The 22368-nt window shown below is 38.3% G+C and overlaps 1 protein-coding gene across 5 annotated transcripts in view; it reads left to right on the top strand.

Moving 5' to 3' along the window:
* Positions 1–22368, top strand: part of ARHGAP24 (Rho GTPase activating protein 24) — a 527420-nt gene that overhangs the window by 431175 nt on the left and 73877 nt on the right. For 4 of the 5 annotated variants that reach the window (XM_027769876.1, XM_006143285.3, XM_006143284.3 and 1 more), the window contains one exon: positions 16414–16536. In XM_027769876.1, coding sequence (XP_027625677.1) covers positions 16414–16536 — 123 coding nt within the window. Of the gene's footprint in view, positions 1–2933; positions 2942–10445; positions 10449–16411; positions 16537–22368 lie in introns of those variants that run through there. The other variant, XM_014585826.2, reaches the window with a different exon arrangement.

The following is a 22368-nucleotide window of genomic DNA, read 5'->3' as shown; positions in this document are numbered from 1 at the left end:
GTTAAGGCACTGGACTCCTTCATGATTGACCACGGTTCAAGTGCCAGACTTGTTGGCTTGAAAATCATGCCAAGCATGAGTGTGTGAATGCCCACAGTCCCAGGAAGAGAAAAGAGGAGATGGGATTGTGACGTGGCCATCCCTCCTGGAGGAGAGAGGGCTTTCTTACTTTCCTTCTCACAGTCTCTCTCTCTCTCCAGCAAGCACACATGCCCTATGGCAAAACCAAATTCTTTTAAAAAAAAAAAGTGTACCAAATTTAATTATGTTAATTGTATTACAACTATAATTTTAAAATGGCCAACCACAGTTCAAGTCCCGGATCTGGTGGCTTGCTTTCTCACTTTCTCTCTCTCTCTCTCTGTCTCTCTCTGGTAAAATTAAAATAAAATGAATGATTAAATAAAATTAAACAAATAGTTCTTAAAAATAGACCAACCAGCCAGGTGGTGTGATAGTTAAAGTGACCAGAGTCCACATAGCCAAATGTGCAATTTGAGTCCTGGACTCAGTAGCTTGAAGGACATGCCAGATGCGTGTGCATGAGTGTCCAAAATCCTGAGAGGAAAATGGAAGAGAAGGAATTGCAGTGTGGTCATCCCTGCTCCGAGGTGGCTCCTTTTTCACTTTCTGTTTCTCTCTCTGTCTCTGGTAAGCGCATTCACCATAGAGCAAATTAAAAGAAGAAATAAATAAAAACATGATCAATGTAAAAGTTATTATTTACTTGAAAAATAAATCAACAGTTGCTTTATTTTTTAAATTATTTTATTTAACTTTATTCATTCATTTGTTTATTTCAATTTGACCAGACTGAGATACAGTAAGAGAGAGAGAGAGGAAGAAGTCGTCAGGCCCTGGACTCGAACTGCAGTCGGCCATGTGGAAGTCCAGCACCCTTAACCACCAAGCCACCTGCCAGCCCCTAGTTGCTTTATTCTTACAGGATTTATCTTTATAAATGTATTCAGAATACTTTTTGTCCAAAAGTAAACTACTTTCCTGCATTTTAAAGGATTAACTTATAAATATTTAATTTACTGAAAAAATTTAGGGTCAAAATTATTATTATATGGGGCAATATGTATAATAGCAGAGCAACCTATGTCCCAAGTACCATTTGAAGTATTTTATGATAGCATTCATTCGATTCATTTTCAACAACCCTGTGAGGAAGGTATTATCATTACCTCCAGTCACCAGTAATGGATCTCAGGCCAAGCCCATAGCCTCATAGTTAAAAGAGTCAGATCCCGCATGACCAGCTACAGCTTGAATCCCCCTTCTAGTGGCTTGAAAAACACACCAGACACATGTGTGGGTGCCCCAAATTCTGAAAGGATGGACAAATGGAAGGAAATGGATTGTGGCATGCCTATGCCCCATTGAGGGTGCTTTCTCCCTCTCTCGCTCTCTCCATCTCTTTGTCTCTCTCTGGTGAGCACACATGCCCTCTGGCAGTTAGAAAAGAAAAGGTAATGGGGACCAGCAGTTAGTGTAATGGCTATGTCACTGAACTCCCATGTAGTTGACTGTGGTTCGAGTCCCAGACCCAGTGGCTTAAACTCACACCGGGCACGTGTGTGTGTATGCCTAAGATCCCGAGAGGAGACTGAAGGAGAAGAGAGTGCACGTGGCCATTCCCCACCCCACCCCACCCCCGGGAGTGATTTCTCGCTTTCTGTCTCTCCGTCCCTCTGTCTCTCTGGCAAGTGCACATGCCCTATAGTAAAAAAAAAAAAACAACAAAGAAACACCTCTCCAACAACAGAAAAAAAAAGAAAAGGAAAGGAAAGGAAAGGACAGGACAGGACAGGACAGGACAGGACAGGAAAGGAAAGGAAAGGAAAGGAAAGGAAAGGAAAGGAAAGGAAAGGAAAGGAAAGGAAAGGAAATGGATCTCAGAACTTGTCAACCACTAATTTGAACCCAGGGGATCTGGCTTCCCTGTCCTAACTCTTCATCCCTCTCCAGTACTTGAGAAGTACATACCTGTGTTTGCAGGTTCATCCCTGTTGCTCTAATATTCACATTTTTAAACATTTCAGTAGTGAGGTTTGAGGAAAGGCAAGTCAGAAGTAACTTGTGTAGAATAGTTAGGCCAACTCTATATATCCACAGCGAAGGAGGCAAACTCAATAAATCATTCCTAAGTTCCCACCATAATTAACAAATGCATTAATTTATAATTTCCTGGTAAGTGTTCATTTATAGTTACTTTAAGCTTAAACATAAGCAACCTAAGATGATTTTTTCTTACAAAAAGATGATGATGTAAAAGGGAGTATAAAAAATGTAAAACATTATTGTGAAGTAAGGTGATTAAGATGTAGCATCTATTGAATTATAGTACAAAAAAACACTTAGTAAAGTGTTTATTGTGTGGTATAGACTATAAACAAAATGATAGTTACTATTATTGGGCACTTCACTAATTCTCATTTTCTAATTTAGGAGTTTTAAAACATTCAACAATATTATTGCAGAATAATGCAACTTTTCTTTTGACAACATGCAGTGAAATTTTGTCCTTCTGATATTTTGAAATTAACCTTTGGGGAAGAAATACTTGAAAAAAGTCAGTTAACCAAAGATACCCAAAGTCTTAATTTTCAAGTGACAAAAATCTTAATAATACACAAATCTTAAAAAATGAAATTTGATATTGAATGTAAGGCCAACTTGTTCTTAATTTGTGAATTATGTGCTATTTTGTTATTTCATTGTTATTATTTATTTAAAAATGCTAGTATCCACAGAAGCCTATAATTTATTACTTGTACTTCACATGACTTTGGTTGTTTTCAACTATCAGTCTCCGTAAAAGGCAAGAAATGTTTCCCAGCTCAGTAATTTTCCACTGATATGTTTCAGAATTTACTTTAAGTCATATCATTAGAGTCCTACTACCAGTAAATACTCAGACTAAGTGTGTGTGTGTGTGTGTGTGTGTGTGTGTGTGTGTGTTTTGTTTTGTTTCTTTTTTTTTTGGTGATTTGCTGGAGGGTGCATGCACTCACTGGGGAGAGAGAGAGAGAGAGAACATGAGAAAGCACTCACCATGGGGGATGGTCATGCCACAATTCCTTTTCCTTTTTATCTCCTTTTGGGATTTTGGGCACACACACATATATGCTCAGCATGCTTTTCAAGCCGTCAGAGTTGAGACTCAAGCAGCAGTCAGCCATGTGGAATCCAGCTGCCTTAACCACCATTACACCAACGACTAGTCCCAGGCTAGGGTTTGAGCAAAGTAAGACCTTGCAGTTGTGTGAATGGAAATGAGTAACTCTTCTTAGAAGATGAACATATCTTCTGTAAGCTGTGATAAAGTGGAAGTACAACAGATCTAATTTTGACCTGATCTATCATTTGGAATGAGGAAACAATTCACTCTTAAAGTTATTAACAACATTGCAAGTGTTCACTGCAATGTTTTCAGGTCTGTACTGTGAACTTGGTTTGGAAACTAACCCAAATGTCTGAGGCCACAATTTTCTTTGGGTAATTTGTTTTAAAATTTAAAAATTAACAAATAATTCACAGTATAGCTATAATGTTGCAGAAAGTCAGATGCCGAGGGAAGGAAAGCACTAGGAGAGATTAGGAGAACTGTTTGTTATGTCAGCAGGTATGGAGGAGTTAACACTCTGAATCTCCGCCCCAACTGGGAGGTTGGACACAGTCTTTTATGGGGGATTGGGGAAGGGGAGGTTTCTGGATGTTAGGAATGGGGAAGGGGCTCAGAATCCACCCACACAGTGTCAAAGGGAGGAGGCAGAGAAGCAGGAAGTCTAATCCATTCAAGGTACTAATCTATTTAAGATTTTCAGGTTACCCTATAGCTCTGGGGAGGGACAGTAAATTTGCTGGAGGGTAGGAACTTCAGGCAGCTCTTCATGTTATTCAGTAATTCAGAGTCCTTCCATATCAATAAAGTTTGTTTACTACAGTTATTGCATACACACACACACACACACACACACACACACACACTTGTGAGAAATCATTTTGATTGTCAATTCACTATTTTCTTGACCTCGAACTGCAGTCGGCCATGTGGAAGTCCAGCACCCTTAACCACCAAGCCACCTGCCAGCCCCTAGTTGCTTTATTCTTACAGGATTTATCTTTATAAATGTATTCAGAATACTTTTTGTCCAAAAGTAAACTACTTTCCTGCATTTTAAAGGATTAACTTATAAATATTTAATTTACTGAAAAAATTTAGGGTCAAAATTATTATTATATGGGGCAATATGTATAATAGCAGAGCAACCTATGTCCCAAGTACCATTTGAAGTATTTTATGATAGCATTCATTCGATTCATTTTCAACAACCCTGTGAGGAAGGTATTATCATTACCTCCAGTCACCAGTAATGGATCTCAGGCCAAGCCCATAGCCTCATAGTTAAAAGAGTCAGATCCCGCATGACCAGCTACAGCTTGAATCCCCCTTCTAGTGGCTTGAAAAACACACCAGACACATGTGTGGGTGCCCCAAATTCTGAAAGGATGGACAAATGGAAGGAAATGGATTGTGGCATGCCTATGCCCCATTGAGGGTGCTTTCTCCCTCTCTCGCTCTCTCCATCTCTTTGTCTCTCTCTGGTGAGCACACATGCCCTCTGGCAGTTAGAAAAGAAAAGGTAATGGGGACCAGCAGTTAGTGTAATGGCTATGTCACTGAACTCCCATGTAGTTGACTGTGGTTCGAGTCCCAGACCCAGTGGCTTAAACTCACACCGGGCACGTGTGTGTGTATGCCTAAGATCCCGAGAGGAGACTGAAGGAGAAGAGAGTGCACGTGGCCATTCCCCACCCCACCCCACCCCCGGGAGTGATTTCTCGCTTTCTGTCTCTCCGTCCCTCTGTCTCTCTGGCAAGTGCACATGCCCTATAGTAAAAAAAAAAAAACAACAAAGAAACACCTCTCCAACAACAGAAAAAAAAAGAAAAGGAAAGGAAAGGAAAGGACAGGACAGGACAGGACAGGACAGGAAAGGAAAGGAAAGGAAAGGAAAGGAAATGGATCTCAGAACTTGTCAACCACTAATTTGAACCCAGGGGATCTGGCTTCCCTGTCCTAACTCTTCATCCCTCTCCAGTACTTGAGAAGTACATACCTGTGTTTGCAGGTTCATCCCTGTTGCTCTAATATTCACATTTTTAAACATTTCAGTAGTGAGGTTTGAGGAAAGGCAAGTCAGAAGTAACTTGTGTAGAATAGTTAGGCCAACTCTATATATCCACAGCGAAGGAGGCAAACTCAATAAATCATTCCTAAGTTCCCACCATAATTAACAAATGCATTAATTTATAATTTCCTGGTAAGTGTTCATTTATAGTTACTTTAAGCTTAAACATAAGCAACCTAAGATGATTTTTTCTTACAAAAAGATGATGATGTAAAAGGGAGTATAAAAAATGTAAAACATTATTGTGAAGTAAGGTGATTAAGATGTAGCATCTATTGAATTATAGTACAAAAAAACACTTAGTAAAGTGTTTATTGTGTGGTATAGACTATAAACAAAATGATAGTTACTATTATTGGGCACTTCACTAATTCTCATTTTCTAATTTAGGAGTTTTAAAACATTCAACAATATTATTGCAGAATAATGCAACTTTTCTTTTGACAACATGCAGTGAAATTTTGTCCTTCTGATATTTTGAAATTAACCTTTGGGGAAGAAATACTTGAAAAAAGTCAGTTAACCAAAGATACCCAAAGTCTTAATTTTCAAGTGACAAAAATCTTAATAATACACAAATCTTAAAAAATGAAATTTGATATTGAATGTAAGGCCAACTTGTTCTTAATTTGTGAATTATGTGCTATTTTGTTATTTCATTGTTATTATTTATTTAAAAATGCTAGTATCCACAGAAGCCTATAATTTATTACTTGTACTTCACATGACTTTGGTTGTTTTCAACTATCAGTCTCCGTAAAAGGCAAGAAATGTTTCCCAGCTCAGTAATTTTCCACTGATATGTTTCAGAATTTACTTTAAGTCATATCATTAGAGTCCTACTACCAGTAAATACTCAGACTAAGTGTGTGTGTGTGTGTGTGTGTGTGTGTGTGTGTGTGTTTTGTTTTGTTTCTTTTTTTTTTGGTGATTTGCTGGAGGGTGCATGCACTCACTGGGGAGAGAGAGAGAGAGAGAACATGAGAAAGCACTCACCATGGGGGATGGTCATGCCACAATTCCTTTTCCTTTTTATCTCCTTTTGGGATTTTGGGCACACACACATATATGCTCAGCATGCTTTTCAAGCCGTCAGAGTTGAGACTCAAGCAGCAGTCAGCCATGTGGAATCCAGCTGCCTTAACCACCATTACACCAACGACTAGTCCCAGGCTAGGGTTTGAGCAAAGTAAGACCTTGCAGTTGTGTGAATGGAAATGAGTAACTCTTCTTAGAAGATGAACATATCTTCTGTAAGCTGTGATAAAGTGGAAGTACAACAGATCTAATTTTGACCTGATCTATCATTTGGAATGAGGAAACAATTCACTCTTAAAGTTATTAACAACATTGCAAGTGTTCACTGCAATGTTTTCAGGTCTGTACTGTGAACTTGGTTTGGAAACTAACCCAAATGTCTGAGGCCACAATTTTCTTTGGGTAATTTGTTTTAAAATTTAAAAATTAACAAATAATTCACAGTATAGCTATAATGTTGCAGAAAGTCAGATGCCGAGGGAAGGAAAGCACTAGGAGAGATTAGGAGAACTGTTTGTTATGTCAGCAGGTATGGAGGAGTTAACACTCTGAATCTCCGCCCCAACTGGGAGGTTGGACACAGTCTTTTATGGGGGATTGGGGAAGGGGAGGTTTCTGGATGTTAGGAATGGGGAAGGGGCTCAGAATCCACCCACACAGTGTCAAAGGGAGGAGGCAGAGAAGCAGGAAGTCTAATCCATTCAAGGTACTAATCTATTTAAAATTTTCAGGTTACCCTATAGCTCTGGGGAGGGACAGTAAATTTGCTGGAGGGTAGGAACTTCAGGCAGCTCTTCATGTTATTCAGTAATTCAGAGTCCTTCCATATCAATAAAGTTTGTTTACTACAGTTATTGCATACACACACACACACACACACACACACACACACTTCTGAGAAATCATTTTGCTTGTCAATTCACAATTTTATTGACATTAAGTTATTTTTAATAGACTTTCAAAAGTCTACTATAGTGACTGGGGAACTTTTTACATAGTAAGTACAATGAAATGTCTCTTTATGTCTGATTTTTAGGAAGGTGTTAATGCACACCTTAGTATCAGTCCGTTTTATCACTGAGGAAGTCCTAGTTACATGGTGTAGTCTGCACTTGAGGCTCTGCTCTCTTGTCCCAAATCTTCTACTGAGGATGCACTCAGGGATCTGTACCTGGGGATGGGGAGGTGGGGCAGGGTCATGAGCACCTTAATGAGAATTCAGTGTTTGCTCTTAAGCAGCATTGAGTGATAATGAGTGATAATTAACTTCTAGCTCTCCTTGGCTTGTTATCATTTAGTGTTTTCATGACCTTATGAATTCCTTTCAGTTATTGTTTTCAACGGGTTTTTAGTTTTCTGTAATAAAATATGGTAAAACATCTGGAATAATACATGTGTTATAAAACAACATAAGGTGGAAAATACAGAAAAGCACAAAAGGAGAGCAAACAAACAAATAAAATTTGGGGCCAGCTAGTGGTGAGGTGGTTAAGGCAGCTGGATCACACATGGTCAACTGTGTAGTTCGAGTCCCAGAACAGGAGGCTGAAAAACACATCACGCATGTGTGTGTGTGTGTGTGTGTGTGTGTGTGTGTGTGCGCGCCCCAAATCCCAAGAGGAAAGTAAAGAGAAGGACCCATGGTATGGCCATCCCCTGTTGGGGGTGATTTCATTTCTCATTTTCCCTTTCTCTCTGTGTTTCTCTCAGGCAAGCACACACGCTGTATTTATTTAAAAAAAAGAATAAAAAATATAAAATTTAAAAAAGAAAAAAATCCCAATTCTATCATTCAAAGATAATCATTTTTAAAATTATGTATTTCCATCTAGTATCATATACAACTGATTTTCTACTCATATGAAAATTGAGATAATATCATGTATTATATTTACATATTTCCATGTGTAAAATAGAAACTTATAGTAGTGAATACTCTTTGGAATTCTATTTTAGTGACTGTATCATAAGGGATAGTATCCTCATCCTCACAGACAAACCCAGAAAATATGTTTTACCAGCTATCCAGTTTCTCTTAGCTCAGTGAAGTTGACATATAAAATTAACCATCACTGCATGAAAATACATAACTCTTCTTAAAGACATAGGAGATGGATTAATTTTGACGTTCTTATAAAGCTCCATTATTGTCAATGAAAGCATATAATTACCATCCTTTATAGAATACTATTAGATGGGTTTTAGGTATTGTCTCATTATTACTATAGTTAGGAAATATCTGGACTGGTGCAGTTGTGACCTCTGCTTGCCAGAAATATCAGAATTCCAGTTCCTAAATCCCCAGGTGTCCTGGTCCTTGGAATTATTCATTTATGAAGTTTCACATTTGAACATTTACTCTTTATAAGGGAAATGTCTGCCCGTCCTCTAGTTCTATGCTACAAACCTTAAATTCTTCACCATGGAACTCTGGCCTGATGTCAGATATCACAGTGACAATTGAAAGTTTGAGAGAAAGGTATGTAATTATTTAACTCTATAATTTTTACATTTTAGAAGAGAAGGGATAACAAATAATTGTACCTATTTTTAACAATTGAGATGATAAAACTAAGTCCAAAAGAAATAAAAATGAAAACGTCTCTCAATGCATAGTATTATACAACATACTAGATAATAATTTGATTTCATTTCCTCAAAATGATTAAATTCTGGCTACTTGTAGATGTCTAAGATGAATAAATCAATGCTCTTGTGAATTATTTAAAGTAAATGAATTTCTTGAGTAAAATTGTATGCATATAATTAGCTTGGGAAGTAAATCCTTTAATTAGAAAAGTCAAATAATTATTTTTCTTCAAAGAAGTAAAATTACTGCAATTACTTTTTGAACAGATAATATAGAATTATTTAATAGATAATTTTAAGGTACCCACAAGGAAGGAATTTAAGTAGTGAGTATAATATGTACAGGGCATTCAGGGATTAACTTTCTCCTCCAGGAGATTCCTTAGAACTTTAGCAGTCATTTGTAAACCTAAAATAGATTGATTGCCTAATGTCGGAGTTTCGTTGAACAATTGCTTAGGCAAATTTATTTTTATCTTAGAAATGAAATTATTAGTCACATATGTTTCTAAGTTAACAATTGAAATGATATCATTTAGAATCTTTCATTAAACACTCATGCAGAAAATCTACATTTTTTTTCCAGTTGCATTCTTCAATGTCGAAGACATTTCAACTAAACTACTTCATTTTTAGGGAGGAATCTTACTAACAGCTGAAGAAGATTGCCTAGTTTCCTAAATTCAATGTGATACTCAAATGATTAAATTCAGGAAACCTCTGTAAAATAACATGGTGGGAGAGTACAAATATTTAGCAAGACTGTTACTACAGAGCTGATTAGAAGTGCTAATTAGAGCTGGATATTGTTCATGAATTTAAATCATAGATGAATAATTTAGTATGTAAGTAGTGGCACTACTGCTTATAAAAGTAATTAAAGCATATAATTGGAATAAACATTTTCCTTGATGCACATACTTTAAAATCAAAAGTTTTTCGGAAATTTATTTTTCCCTCCTTAAAAAAGTTATAAGTAATCATCTAAGAAGAAGGATAACTGCCTTTAATGTAAGAGATGCAATTCTAAAAATAAGATGCATAAATAACAGGAACTAGGCAGTCAATACCTGAGCTGAAATTTTCCGTACTGGAGCCTATCACATTTAGGCACTCTAGTGCAGTGGTTAAGAAAGTGGGATATGGAACCATTCAGACATTTGAAATTGTTCTTCCTGCTAACCACAAGATGGCTGCTGTGCCGCATCAACTGATGGTCAACTCTGCTTGCCAGAACCGCTTTCCTGAAACTGTATTCCATGGAGACTCACCTACAGTTGCGGAACTGCACGAGACCCACACTTGATCCAACCTTGAATGGAATCTATTTTCCCTATTGTTAAAAACTTTGGACTCCTGGCCCCTCTCCCTCTACTCGCAGGTATCGCATTTTCAATGACCCCTCTGGAGGATAGCTGTCTATAGCAGAGATAGAGTAATTGGGAGAGGGGGAAAGGGCTGAGGGTCAAACATAGGATAAAAAACATATTTATATGTATGAAAGTAGAAATGGAACAGTATTGGTGACGACATGCTTGATTAAGACACTATGTAGTTTATCCTAGATGGGAAACTACACTTGGTGTGTTGTGATGATACTCAGGGAATGAGTGTTAGGCAATATAATTTAATATAAAAAAAGTAATAAGCAGGAGGAAAAAAAAATGCACATTTGATGACTGAAGAGAGTTGTATGGACACAACTGGGGTCTACTTTATAATATGTTCATTCTACTCCCTGGGGTTTATGCCTAGGATCAGATTTGGATACATGTGTAAGGATATGTCAGCTGTGCTAGCTAGTGGATATACTTAGACTAATTGAGTTCATTGGTAGAACAATTGAATGGGGGGGGGGCGGAAGCCATTGAGGGCAATCATGAATGTCAGGGACAATGGAGGAGGAAGATGGGACATGGCAGAGGGTGGGGATGGGGAACCTAGGATGGCAAAACAAAAGGCAAGGGATGCAGGACACAAAAATTGGGAAATCATTTGCTGAGAACATATATGTTGATGTGCTTGATTGAGCCAATGCACAGTGTATTTTGGATGGAAAATTCATATGTGTGTTGTGATGAAAAAAAAAAAAAAAAAATTATAAAAAAAAAAAAAAAAAAAAAAAAAAAAAAAAAAAGGAGAGAGAAGAGGATAACATTTTTTGGCATATCATACCTAACATTTTTCTTAGAAATCTGAAAATTCTGGGACCAGCAGTTTGCATAATGGCTGTGTCGCTGGACTCCCATGTAGTAGACCACAATTCGAGTCCCAGACCTGGTGGCTTAAACTCACGCCAGTGCATGTGCATGCATGCTCAAGACCCCAAGAGGAGAGTGGAGGAGAAGGGATTGTGGTGTGACTATCCCTGCTGAGGGTGATTTCTCACTTTCTATCTCTCTGTCTATCTCTGTCTTTCTGGTGAGCACATGTGCCCTATAGCAAAAACCTCTCCAAAATTTAAAAAAAAAAAAAAAACTTGGCAAATTTATTAAATTTTTTAAATTATAAGTGGAGGTTTTTTTAATATGGTTAATAGTGGATATTACTGGTTAATTATTAATTAATATCTTATTAATTCTTTTTTAATTAAAAAGAATTACAGTACATTTTAAAGAATTATTTTGTTTTATTTATTTAATTTTTTTTATATTTGAGTAGAGATAGACAGAGAGAGAGAGAGAGAGAAAAGTGAGAAAGTGAGCTGCTGGGTCCAGGACTTGAGCTGCAGTCAGCCATGTGGGAGTCCAGTGTCCTAACCACCATGCCATCTGCCAGTCCCTTAACCATGTGTTTTTAACTAGATTTTTTTAACCTGCCTTTTCAATTTTAGATTGTTTTGTCTATTAAATTTTTTAATCTACCTATTGTTTTTATCAAAGTTAATCATGTTAAGTGTTTATTTTATTTTAGAGAATCTGTTTTAGCTCTCAAAAAGAAAATGTCATAGGGACCAGCAGTTAGCGTAATGACTATGTCACTGGATTCCCACGTAGTCAACCACGGTTTGAGTCCCGGACCCTGTGGCTTAAAACTCACGCCGGGCGCGTGTGCGTGTGTGCCCAAGATCCCGAGAGGAGAATGGAGGAGAAGGGATTGCGGTGTGGACATCCCCCCGGGGGGTGATTTCTCGCTTTCTGTCTCTCTGTCTCTGTCTGTCTGCCGAGTGCATGTGCCCTGTAGCAAAAACCTCTCCAAAAAAAGAAAAAAAGTCATACAAATGCAAATATTCAGATTTTAACAAAATGTGTACATACATTCAATTGCACATAAACAGGTAGAACTGAATGGTCTCATGGACTTAGTTAACTTATTATCACAGTTACTTTTTGTTTTTGTTTTTGTTTTTCCTAATCTTTGCCAGAGGACATGTGCACTTGCTAGAGGAAGAATGAAGGAAGGAAAGTAAGAAAGTGGCCCCAATGGAGAATGGTCACATAGGAATCCCATCTCCTCCATTTCTCTCTCCTTTCAGGATTTTGGGCATGCTTATACATATGCCCAGCTGTTTTACAAATCGCCAGGCCTGGGACTCAAATAGTGAGATTAGCCGTGTGATATCCATCCATCGTAACCACTGGGCCCAGGACTGGCCCAACACAAATATTTTTGGAATGTTAACACCAGGAGTAAAGTATTGCTGCAGACCCAAGTTAATGTATTTACCGATACATTGTATCCTTTAAAATGTGTGCAAATTCACTATCATTTAAGCAGTGATTTTTTAAAAATTAGAAATGCAGTGATTTTTTAAAAATTAGAAATGCATAGGTATTTATGTTCAAGCAGAACTTAAGAAGGGGACCAGCAAGTGACTCAGTGGTTAAGGTGGCTGAATCCCACATGGCTGACTATTCAGTTTGACTCCTGGACCCGCTGGTTTGAGAAGCACACCAGGTACATATGTCACGTGCCCAAAATCCCTAGAGGAGAATGGAGAAGAAGGGATTGTCATGTGCCCATTCCCCCCCCCCCATAGGGTGTATGTGTGTGTGTGTGTGTGTGTGTGTGTGTGTGAGAGAGAGAGAGAGAGAGAGAGCTCTTTCTGTCTCTCTCTCTTTTTCTCCTCCCCTACACCAAGCAAGTAAACATGCCCCATAGCTAACTAAAAAAAAGAGAGAGAGAGAATAAGTATTAACATATAGAATATGATTTAATACACACACTCACATACAAATATAAGTGGATCAATGATAACTATAACACACTCCAGTGATAATCAGAGCTCATTTGCTTTTTAAATTTTTATCTTTTAAAATCTTTTTTGTTATTGCAAAATGGTTCAATGGAGCATGAAGTCCCATAAAGGGCTAATGAAAAGAGTAAAACTTGATCTGCATGGTTGAAAGTCAAAGTTCTACGTTTATTCATTTTTTAATTTGTACATCTGACAAATTGTTTTTCAGCCCCTCCAGTTGTACCAGGCAGAGTACCAGGCTCTCAGACCTGAGTGCTAGTGCATTAGAACAGACGGCATCTTCAGTTAGAGGTCACGGGTTTTCAGTACAGAGTATCCGGTTCCTATCTATAGAAGTCTCTACAGTTGTTTTGAGTCTATATTGCCACCAAGACTTGTAAAAACAAGTTTTTCTAAATCTCCCTCCCTACTCTTGCTGAGGAATAAAGATCTCTAACCAAGAGTGAAATTCAAAGATGGGCTTTCATATCTGTGATTGGCAGTCTAAATGAGATTCAGGGTCAGACACATAGCACCGCTGACAGAGAGAAAAAAAAGGAAAAAGCAAATGAAAAGTGAGGGGATAATGGCTAGTTGTACTCATCGTTCTCTTCCCTGCGCTTCCAGGCAGTGCACTCTCGGCTGTCACTCACTCTCCTTGCTAGGGCTAGAAGTGACCCGGCAGGATATTGCTGTCTGAATTGCTAAGCATCCTTTGGGCAAAGACAATAATTATAATGTTCTGATTTCAAAATGGTCACTTTTTTTCGGCTCAATATTGTGGTGTAAGTGGATCGCAATACAGAATAAAATGTAGTACCGTGCCGTGCCATCCATAGCAGCTTTTTATTTTGCCTTTTAGTTACTTCTGCCACATCATACCATACGGTCATGCATATGTACATTAGCGTGTGGTCTATTTACATACATACATACATGCCTTGTTATGTTTATTGGTGTCAAAGAAAGATGACACTGTAAACATATGATCTGGAGGTCAATTTAGTAATATGTACTTTTCCCATTGGTAAGGGTGGGAGGCAGTTACATTAGAAGGAATTTCTGTTACACAATTTCTATTTTAGCCAAACATAAGTGCTAGTATTTTTATATACTTTATTTCATTTAATTCTCATAAAAAGTTACTATGAAGGGAACCAGCAGTTAGTGTAATGGCTATGTTGCTGGACTCCCACGTAGTTGACCACGGTTTGCGTCCCGGACCTGGTGGCTTAAAACTCATGCCGGGCGCATGTGCATGTGTGCCCAAGATCCCGAGAGGAGAATGGAGGAGAAGGGATTGCGGCGTGACCATCCTCCCTGGGGGGTGATTTCTTGCTTTCTGTCTCTATGTCTCTCTCTGTCTGTCTGGTGAGCTCACATGCCCTATAGCTAAAAATCTCTCTCAAAAAAAAAAAGTTACTATGTAGACATTATTTCTACCATGTGATTAAAAGCAGTGTGTTTCCAAAGGTTATGAAGTTCCCCAGAAGTCTAACAGCGAGTATAAGACAAAACGGGGTACCTGGGCTATCTCTGACTCCTGAACTTACACATTTTCAGGTACAAGTTGCTTAAAGTGATCATTGACCTAGAGGGGACCCACAGGTAGAAAAGGATCATTGTTTCCCTAATAGTGAGATGCTTTCTAACACATGATAAGACATTTAGTAAAGAGATTTGTTGACTTTAGGAAACAGATTTGATGTGGCCTCCTGACCCAGCCAGTTGGATTAAAATGGAAAACACCAGTTCTAGTTGCTCACCTGGCTAAAAGTTATTGTACTTCTCTGACCTTTCACCTGTTCTACAGATTTCCATTAGTGTCCTCCTCCACATAGAGCACTCACATAGACGTTGCAGGTCACCAACTCAATTGTCCGGTGCTTTCAAAGCTCTGTGTGAATCGGGGTGGGTGCATTAGACTAGAGGGCGGTGCCTGCTGTAAATTGGAGTCTGCAAGCCCCTCGTAAAGGGTTTCAGATCCACTTACAAACCAATGAGCAATGTCTTACCCAAACAAAACACTTGGATATGGATTTGTTCAACCCCAGGCTGCAAATTCGCAATACTTGGTGAAAATGAAATGTCAGTAGACATGTGTGCATCTTAGGAGCTGACATATTAACATGGTATCAGAATTCAGTTGGGTACTTGCTATTCCATTCTCCTAATTATCCCTTCTGTGAGTAACACTAATTATTTTCAAAGAAAGTGAAGCAGTGCGGTCACTGTCACCTGTCTTCAGAATATTCCTTTAAACATAAATGAAGGCACAAGGAAAGCCAGACCTCAAGATCTGTTTCGAGGTCAGATATTGCTATTTCTGTTTGGTAAAGGGGAAAATTGGTCACTAAAGAAATTTAATTGTGCTAGAAAAGATTTCTAAGAAATTAAATTATATGTCTTGGAAATCCAGCACTTCAAAGTTGATATTAGGGATCATAAAGGCTTTAAAATATGTGGGATGTTCTTTTGGGGGAAAAATATAAGAGAAACCATTAGCCTTTTGCATGGAAGCATTGCTTATACTTCGAAGTTGTGGTTGGTGGAGATAAAGTTTCTCTTCCAGAACAGAAGCACAGGAGAGGACCTCTGGGTCTGAAGTGTAGTTGTGTATGAGATGTGTGTGCGTTTTGGTTTTATTTTTGTTTTTGTTTATTTGTTTTGGGCCAGAGAATACGTGCACATGCCAGAGAGAGGGAGAGGGGAAAACCACTCCCATGTGAGGTGTAGTCATGCCGCAATCCTGTCTCGTTTCTTCATCCTCTTGGAATTTGGGGCATGCATACATGTAGGCCTGGTATATTTCTCAAGGCATTGGGGCCAGAATTCAAATGGGGGTCAGCCAAATGATATCTGGCTTCCTTTCCCACTAGTCTATGGGGTGGCCCTTGCATGTAGCTCTTTACCTCTCCTAGGACCCCCATATCAACCATGATGACCTGATGGCCTGTGTGAGTACTCGGGAGTGCTCAGGCTGGTCAGGGCTTGTTTTCCATGATAATCCAAGCTCTGTGACCACTTTTCCACCTTCTCCATCTTTCGTTTTTTTTTTTTTTTTTCTAATTTCCCCTATAGGCAGCTCCCTGTGACAAGATTAGATAATGAGTTGTTACAGACCTATGGGTTGTTACTAAGACAAAGGAATAAGAGAAAACACAAAGAAACAGGATTTGTTGGGAATGACATTTGCTCTCCAGCTTTCTCCTGGAAACGTAAGAGCCTTTTCTCTTCAGATATACATTTTTTTCCCATTTGGAAACCGTGGTACAAATTTCCACTTCATTGGGTAGAAGCAATGCTGGCTGTATTAAGCACGTTCATATTTTAGAGAATCCCTAGGACGCTGAGGATGAGGAATCTTTGGGCGAACCTTTAACTAAATGCATTGCTGTGCTTTTACAGGAGGTGATCGTGATCGGATGACAGCAAATCATGAGAGCTACCTCCTCATGGCGAGCACCCAGAATGACATGGAAGACTGGGTGAGGTCCATTCGCCGAGTGATATGGGGACCTTTTGGAGGAGGTGAGCATATTTTTAAATCAAGGAAAAACAGAAAGGTAGACCAAATCTGTTCATCCCTTTCCCCCAGCTGTTGTTACTATTGGCTCCTGCATTAAAATGGGTGAATGTTGAAAAAAATAATAAATTATGGGACCAGCAAATGGCGTAGTGATTATGTCGCTGGACTCCCACATAGCAACTGCAGTTTGAGTCCCAAACACAGTGGCTTAAAACTCACACTGGGTGTGTGTGCGTGCGTGCACAAAATCCTAAGAAGAGAGTGGAGGAGAAGGGATTGTGGTGGCCATCATCCCTACGAGGGTGATTTCTTGCTTTCTGTCTCTGTCTCTCTCATGAATGCACATGCCCTATAGCAAAAAAAAATCTCCCAGGGGAATGAATAAAATAGTAAATTATTCAATGTTTTTCCTAGACATATATCTAAGTAACTCCTAGAGGCTTAACTAAGGTCAGCTATCATTAACAAATAGCCTTCTTCATGCATATGTTAAATTATAAAAATGGATTTTTTTATCTTAGATTTTTCCATTTTTCTAATAATACACATTTACAGGAAGTAAATAAATATAGATTAGTTAAAAGCATCTAGATATGAAGCAAAAAAAAATTTTTGACTTATCTATTTGGAAGGGATTCTAGCCCCAAGATCCTCAATGGTATCAAAGAGGAATGCCAAAACTTTTAATGAGGATTTGGTGATTATTGCAGTTAAAAATAATAATAATAATAAAAAGCTATAGATCAAGTAAGTAGCTGTAGATTTGACAGTGATTTTTTTTAAAAAAAAATCTGTGTTAATACAGTGTTGAAAATGGACCGTATAAACACTAAGCTAAAAGATGCTATAATGCAACTAAAAGAAGGAAGAAAATAAAAGATGAGACCTTGAACAATTAAAAAATATTAAATAGTGATAGAAACAGAAAAAAAGTGTTTAAAGAAAAAAATAATCAAATGAAACCAAAAAAAGGAAAAATATTTAACTACAGCTTCCATTGCTTTCCAAGAAAGTGAGACCTGATCCTTTTGTGCTGAAGCACTTAAAAATCAATTTTATTGGGACCAGCAGTTAGCGTAATGGCTATGTCGCTGGACTCCCATGTAGTTGACCGCAGTTCAAGTCCCGGACCTGGTGACTTAAAACTCATGCCGGGCGCGTGTGCGTGCATGTGTGCCCAAGATCCTGAGAGGAAAATTGTGGAGAAGGGATTGTGGCGTGGCCATCCCCCCTGGGGGGTGATGTCTCTCTCTGTCTGTCTGGCAAGCGCATGCGCCCTATAGCAAAAACCTCTCCAAAAAAAAAAAAAAGAAATCAATTTTATTAAATTGAATTCACACTAATAAACCAATTATGGTTCTTTTATATATTTATTTATTTATTTATTTATTTATTTATTTATTTATTTGCTAGAGGGTGCATGTGCTAGCCAGAGAGAGACAGAGGAGGAGAGAAGAAAGCACCCTTCCATGGGGTGTGGTCACACTACAATCCCTTCACCTCCATCTCATCCTCCTTTAGGGACTTTGGGCATGCGAGCACATGCACTCAGTCTGTTTCTCAAGCTTCCGGGTCCAGAACTCCAAAGGGGAGGTCGGCCATGTGGGATCCGGCTGCCTGAGTCACCAGACCATAGAACTAGGCCTCCCATATTATTTTGTATTCTTGTTTATGTATTGTTGGACTACGCTGAATTCAAAAACTGAGTTCTTCCCCTTAAACATCAGATCTTCTTAGGCTGACTGACCATTTTACATTTTACAATAACTTGAAAAACTTAGTTCTAAAAGTTGAAATGTTAGGCTGAAGTTAAAATGTCAATAGTAAAGATTCGTTGGAGACAGGTCGACATTGTACTAGATTAATAATATATGTGTGCAAATTGTCTGGGTTTTGCTTTATTGTCATTGTTTTCCCAGTATTTTCTGTTCAAGAAGGGGTAGGTTCTTAACCAGGGTGACCAGTTTACAGGTGCTGCCCCAGAATAATTATCGATAGTGATGCCTTCCACTCTCATGGTGTCCTGGCTTGAATGACAACCTTTATAGTTCCCAGTTAATGACCAGAAATGGCGAGCAAGTGACTGTGTAAAGTAAATGAAAAACATCTGCCGGCAGCGAGCCCCACGCCAGTGTCTTAGCAAAGCATTCCTATGGTCACACATGGCAGACACATACGTCTTGTTTCTAAAGGGCCTCTTTTCCCCTCTGTCATCAGATTCCTAGGGCTCCTGAGTCCAGGAGGATCTTTAATATCTGCTAAGGAGGTATTTTTGCTGAGGAATTATTTCCATTGAGTATATTATTTTCTCCCTTTCCTCCTCTTCCATCTGCCTTTTCCTCAATAAAAATTAATGAGATCTAGCTACCTTCTCCAAACCAGTGGCCACAAGCAATCCCTCCCACCAGCCCAGAAATCTCTTACAATGGGACTAAACAAGATACATGTGCAGATCTTCAAATTTACGAACCTGGAATGAATATTCTATTAATAGTAGTCATTTGGACCATAGACTTTATTCATGGAATACACTGCAGGCATTTTATAAACACTTGATTTAAATTTACTTGGAAATACATTTTAGCATAAATCACTCATAACAGTAAAAATGCTCTAAAGAATAACCTTCCTACCCATTTTATTCACCTGGAGAGTGTTGTGAGATTGCATGGCAAGCTTTTAAAGGGCTCATTGAATTTGCAAGCAATCCTTTGTGATTCCTCTGAATATCAGATTTTTCTAAAGTTAATAAGGAATATAGAACCAAACTGAATGTTGACACCCAAAGAAGATTGCAACTGTCACCCGTTTACCTTGGGTTTCAAATGTGCATGTTAACCTTGGGTTTCTGGAAGTTCACATTAATAATTCGATAGTCACTGATTTAACTTTTTAAAATGATGTAAATTTGAGTTTTAACAATAAACTTATATGACTGAGACAAAATCTTTTATTTATTCTATATATTAAGATTCCACCTAACATTTCATTGAAAATAAAGTTTCCATTGATTCAATAAAACCACGGTTGTAGTTCAATCCCGATTTTTGTGGACTAGGTCACTAAGACTCAGAGTAGATGGATAATTCGCCAACTGTCACACTGTGAGTAACAGAACCAGAAAGGACATGCAGCTTTTTCCTTTCTTTATTTGTAATAGAGCACATGTGTGTGCAAGTGAGAGAGAGAGAAAGAAAGGGATGAGAATCTTGTACCAAGTCTGGTCACACAGCATTTCCTTCTCTGGCCTGGTGAAACCTGGGCACTTGCATGCTTCCCCAGCATAAAATCAGCTTCACAGCGTAACAGTGAGATCTAGTCCTTCTACTGATGCGGTGAAAAATCCACACTCTAAGTTAATGTCTTATTAATATTCAGTATATTTTTTAATAAAAGTTTTTTAAAACATGTGACAACTAGAATTATAGTAATGTAGTTTTCTGAGTCTTTCAAAAATAACTGAATTGAACCTCATCAAGCAAGTGGGAAAAAAAAAGGTGGGAATGCTCAAATGTCCATCAGTAGGTGAATGGATAAACAGAATGCTATGTGGCCATAAAATGATTATTCAGCCACAAAAGGGGAGGAAGGGCTGATGGTGCAACATGCATAAGCCTTGAGAACATTATGCTAAGTAAAAGAAATTACCACGTGTTATGGTTCCATTCGTATGGAAGTGTAGAATAGTGAACTCTGTAGAAATAGAAAGCAGATTGGTGTTTTCTTAGTGCTGGTAGACAAATTAAGAGTGATGGAGTTTTGTGAGGGAGGATCCTAGAACTGACTGACGGTGGCATGGATCTGTGAAAGGACTAAAACTCATTGGATTTGTACACTTTCAATGGATATTTCTATAGTATGTGAATCGTATCACAATATAACTTAAAAATCTGAATTTATAACTTAAACTTATAACTTAAAAATCTGAATCGTTACTTTTCATAAGAGAACACATTTTCCTCTTCCGTATTCATCATGGACCTCAGATCTTCTTAATCCTACATTACCATCTCTTAGTTTCCAGCCTTCTTCCCAGAATCATCTCTGCTCAAAGATGATCGTGGTCAGTGATCAGATGGCATCTATAATGGCATTTGGAAAAGAAGATGACCTGTCACCCTGATTTATCAGTTTTAATAATCTTTTGTTTTTTAAAGTTAATGGTTTGCACCAAACACCAGCTCATCTTTGTTCAGTTTACATATATATATGCCAAATATTTCCCATTGCAATAACAGATTCTTGATTAGATACAGGAGACACATGAGGAGTTTGCCCAGAAAGGCAATCTTTTAAAAATTAAATCAGTCTTTTAGAATTACTCTCTTAGAATATTTTTTATAATATTTAGAATATTTTAGAATTTATTTCTATAGAGATCCCGGTTCTACATTTTTGTATGAATGGAACCATAACACGTGATCTTTTCTAACTGATTTCTTTCACTTAGCATAATGTTTTCAAGGCTTACGCATGTTGCAGACTGTCAGTCCTTCCTCCCCTTTTGTGGCTGAATAATCATTCTGTGGCTACATGGCATTCTGTCTATCCATTCATCTACTGATGGACATTTGAGCATTTCCACCTTGTTTTTTCAATCTTTTAGAAATTAATCAATCTTTTAGAAATTAAATCTGTTTCAATGAAATCATAAATTATAGGCCTTTTCTTTTTATTAAATAAAACAGATTTATAAGAAATATTCAGGAGGAAGAGAACCATCAGAAATATGAAACGTAGGCTTTCTCTTTTTAACTCCCTTGCCTGACCAAGTTCAGTATGGACGCCAGGACCTCAGCTTTGTGCCATCTGCCTCAAACCACTGTGAACATTTGCTACTCATTAACAATTTTGAGAAGCACACGGTTTCTCTTAAAACTGAAATCCAAAAATTGGGATGTCAAAACACTTATTTAGCTATGGAAAAGTTTAGTTGTATTTTTCTTATTGTTGTTTATTTTTACACTGGCTTTCTCTTTCATTGCGTCGAGGCAATGTTTATGGAAATGCCTAGCCCATGATCAGAGGAGTGTGAAAAATCATTAATTGTTCATTAGAGTCTAGAGCTTATCCTAAATTTAACTGCTAACAAAATGAGGTTCTTCCTGTATATTTCTATCTCCTTATGAAAGGAGTTGAGTCAGAGACCCAGTAAAACAGTAAAATTACCATCTGTCGGCCCAGCCTCGGTCACTGGCTCCCTAGCAGACCGAGGCCACATGGGAGGCCCAGGTCCAATTCCCGGCCAACTCTCAAAGCTGGGCATGGTGGTACGTGCCCTAGCTGTGAAGTCCTAGCTGTAGTCCTAGCTGCGAAGTAGGCTGAAACCCTATCTAAAAACAAAACAAACAAAAACTGAATAATCCTTATGATGAATTGACATCTGGATACATGGGTTAACTAAGAGGTAGCGTGACCAGATGCAGCCCAACTGGGTGATCTTAAATATGTGGTCTTATTTTGCTTGCCTTTATTTTTCTCTCTTGTGAAATTAAACAAAACAAAACAGAACAGTTGGACAAAATGTTTTAACTTCCCCTCTCCAAAATCCTGTGATTGCAACTGTCTCTTCCACACCACTACTCAGGTCCGTGAAGTTTTCAGTTGACTGGAGGCTTCCAGCTGCAGCTCTGCCAGTGTCTTGGTGCTGAGTTCTATTTAGTTGGTCTTTGTTTTCCTAATAACAAACTGGGACACAGAAGGTGAAAACCCCAGGAGAACCACAGGGCAGAAATGACTAATAATGACCTTTTCAATGACAAAATGCACCTATCTGGGCACACTGATCAGTGTGATGGGAGTACCTTACTCACTGTTTTGTAAAGCTCCTGCTG

This window comes from Tupaia chinensis, unplaced genomic scaffold (assembly GCF_000334495.1).
Source record: "Tupaia chinensis unplaced genomic scaffold, TupChi_1.0 Scaffold000094_1, whole genome shotgun sequence".
In the NCBI taxonomy this organism is placed as follows: domain Eukaryota; kingdom Metazoa; phylum Chordata; class Mammalia; order Scandentia; family Tupaiidae; genus Tupaia; species Tupaia belangeri.
The sequence above is the reverse complement of the archived record's forward strand: the minus strand, read 5'-3'. Positions and strand labels throughout refer to the sequence as shown.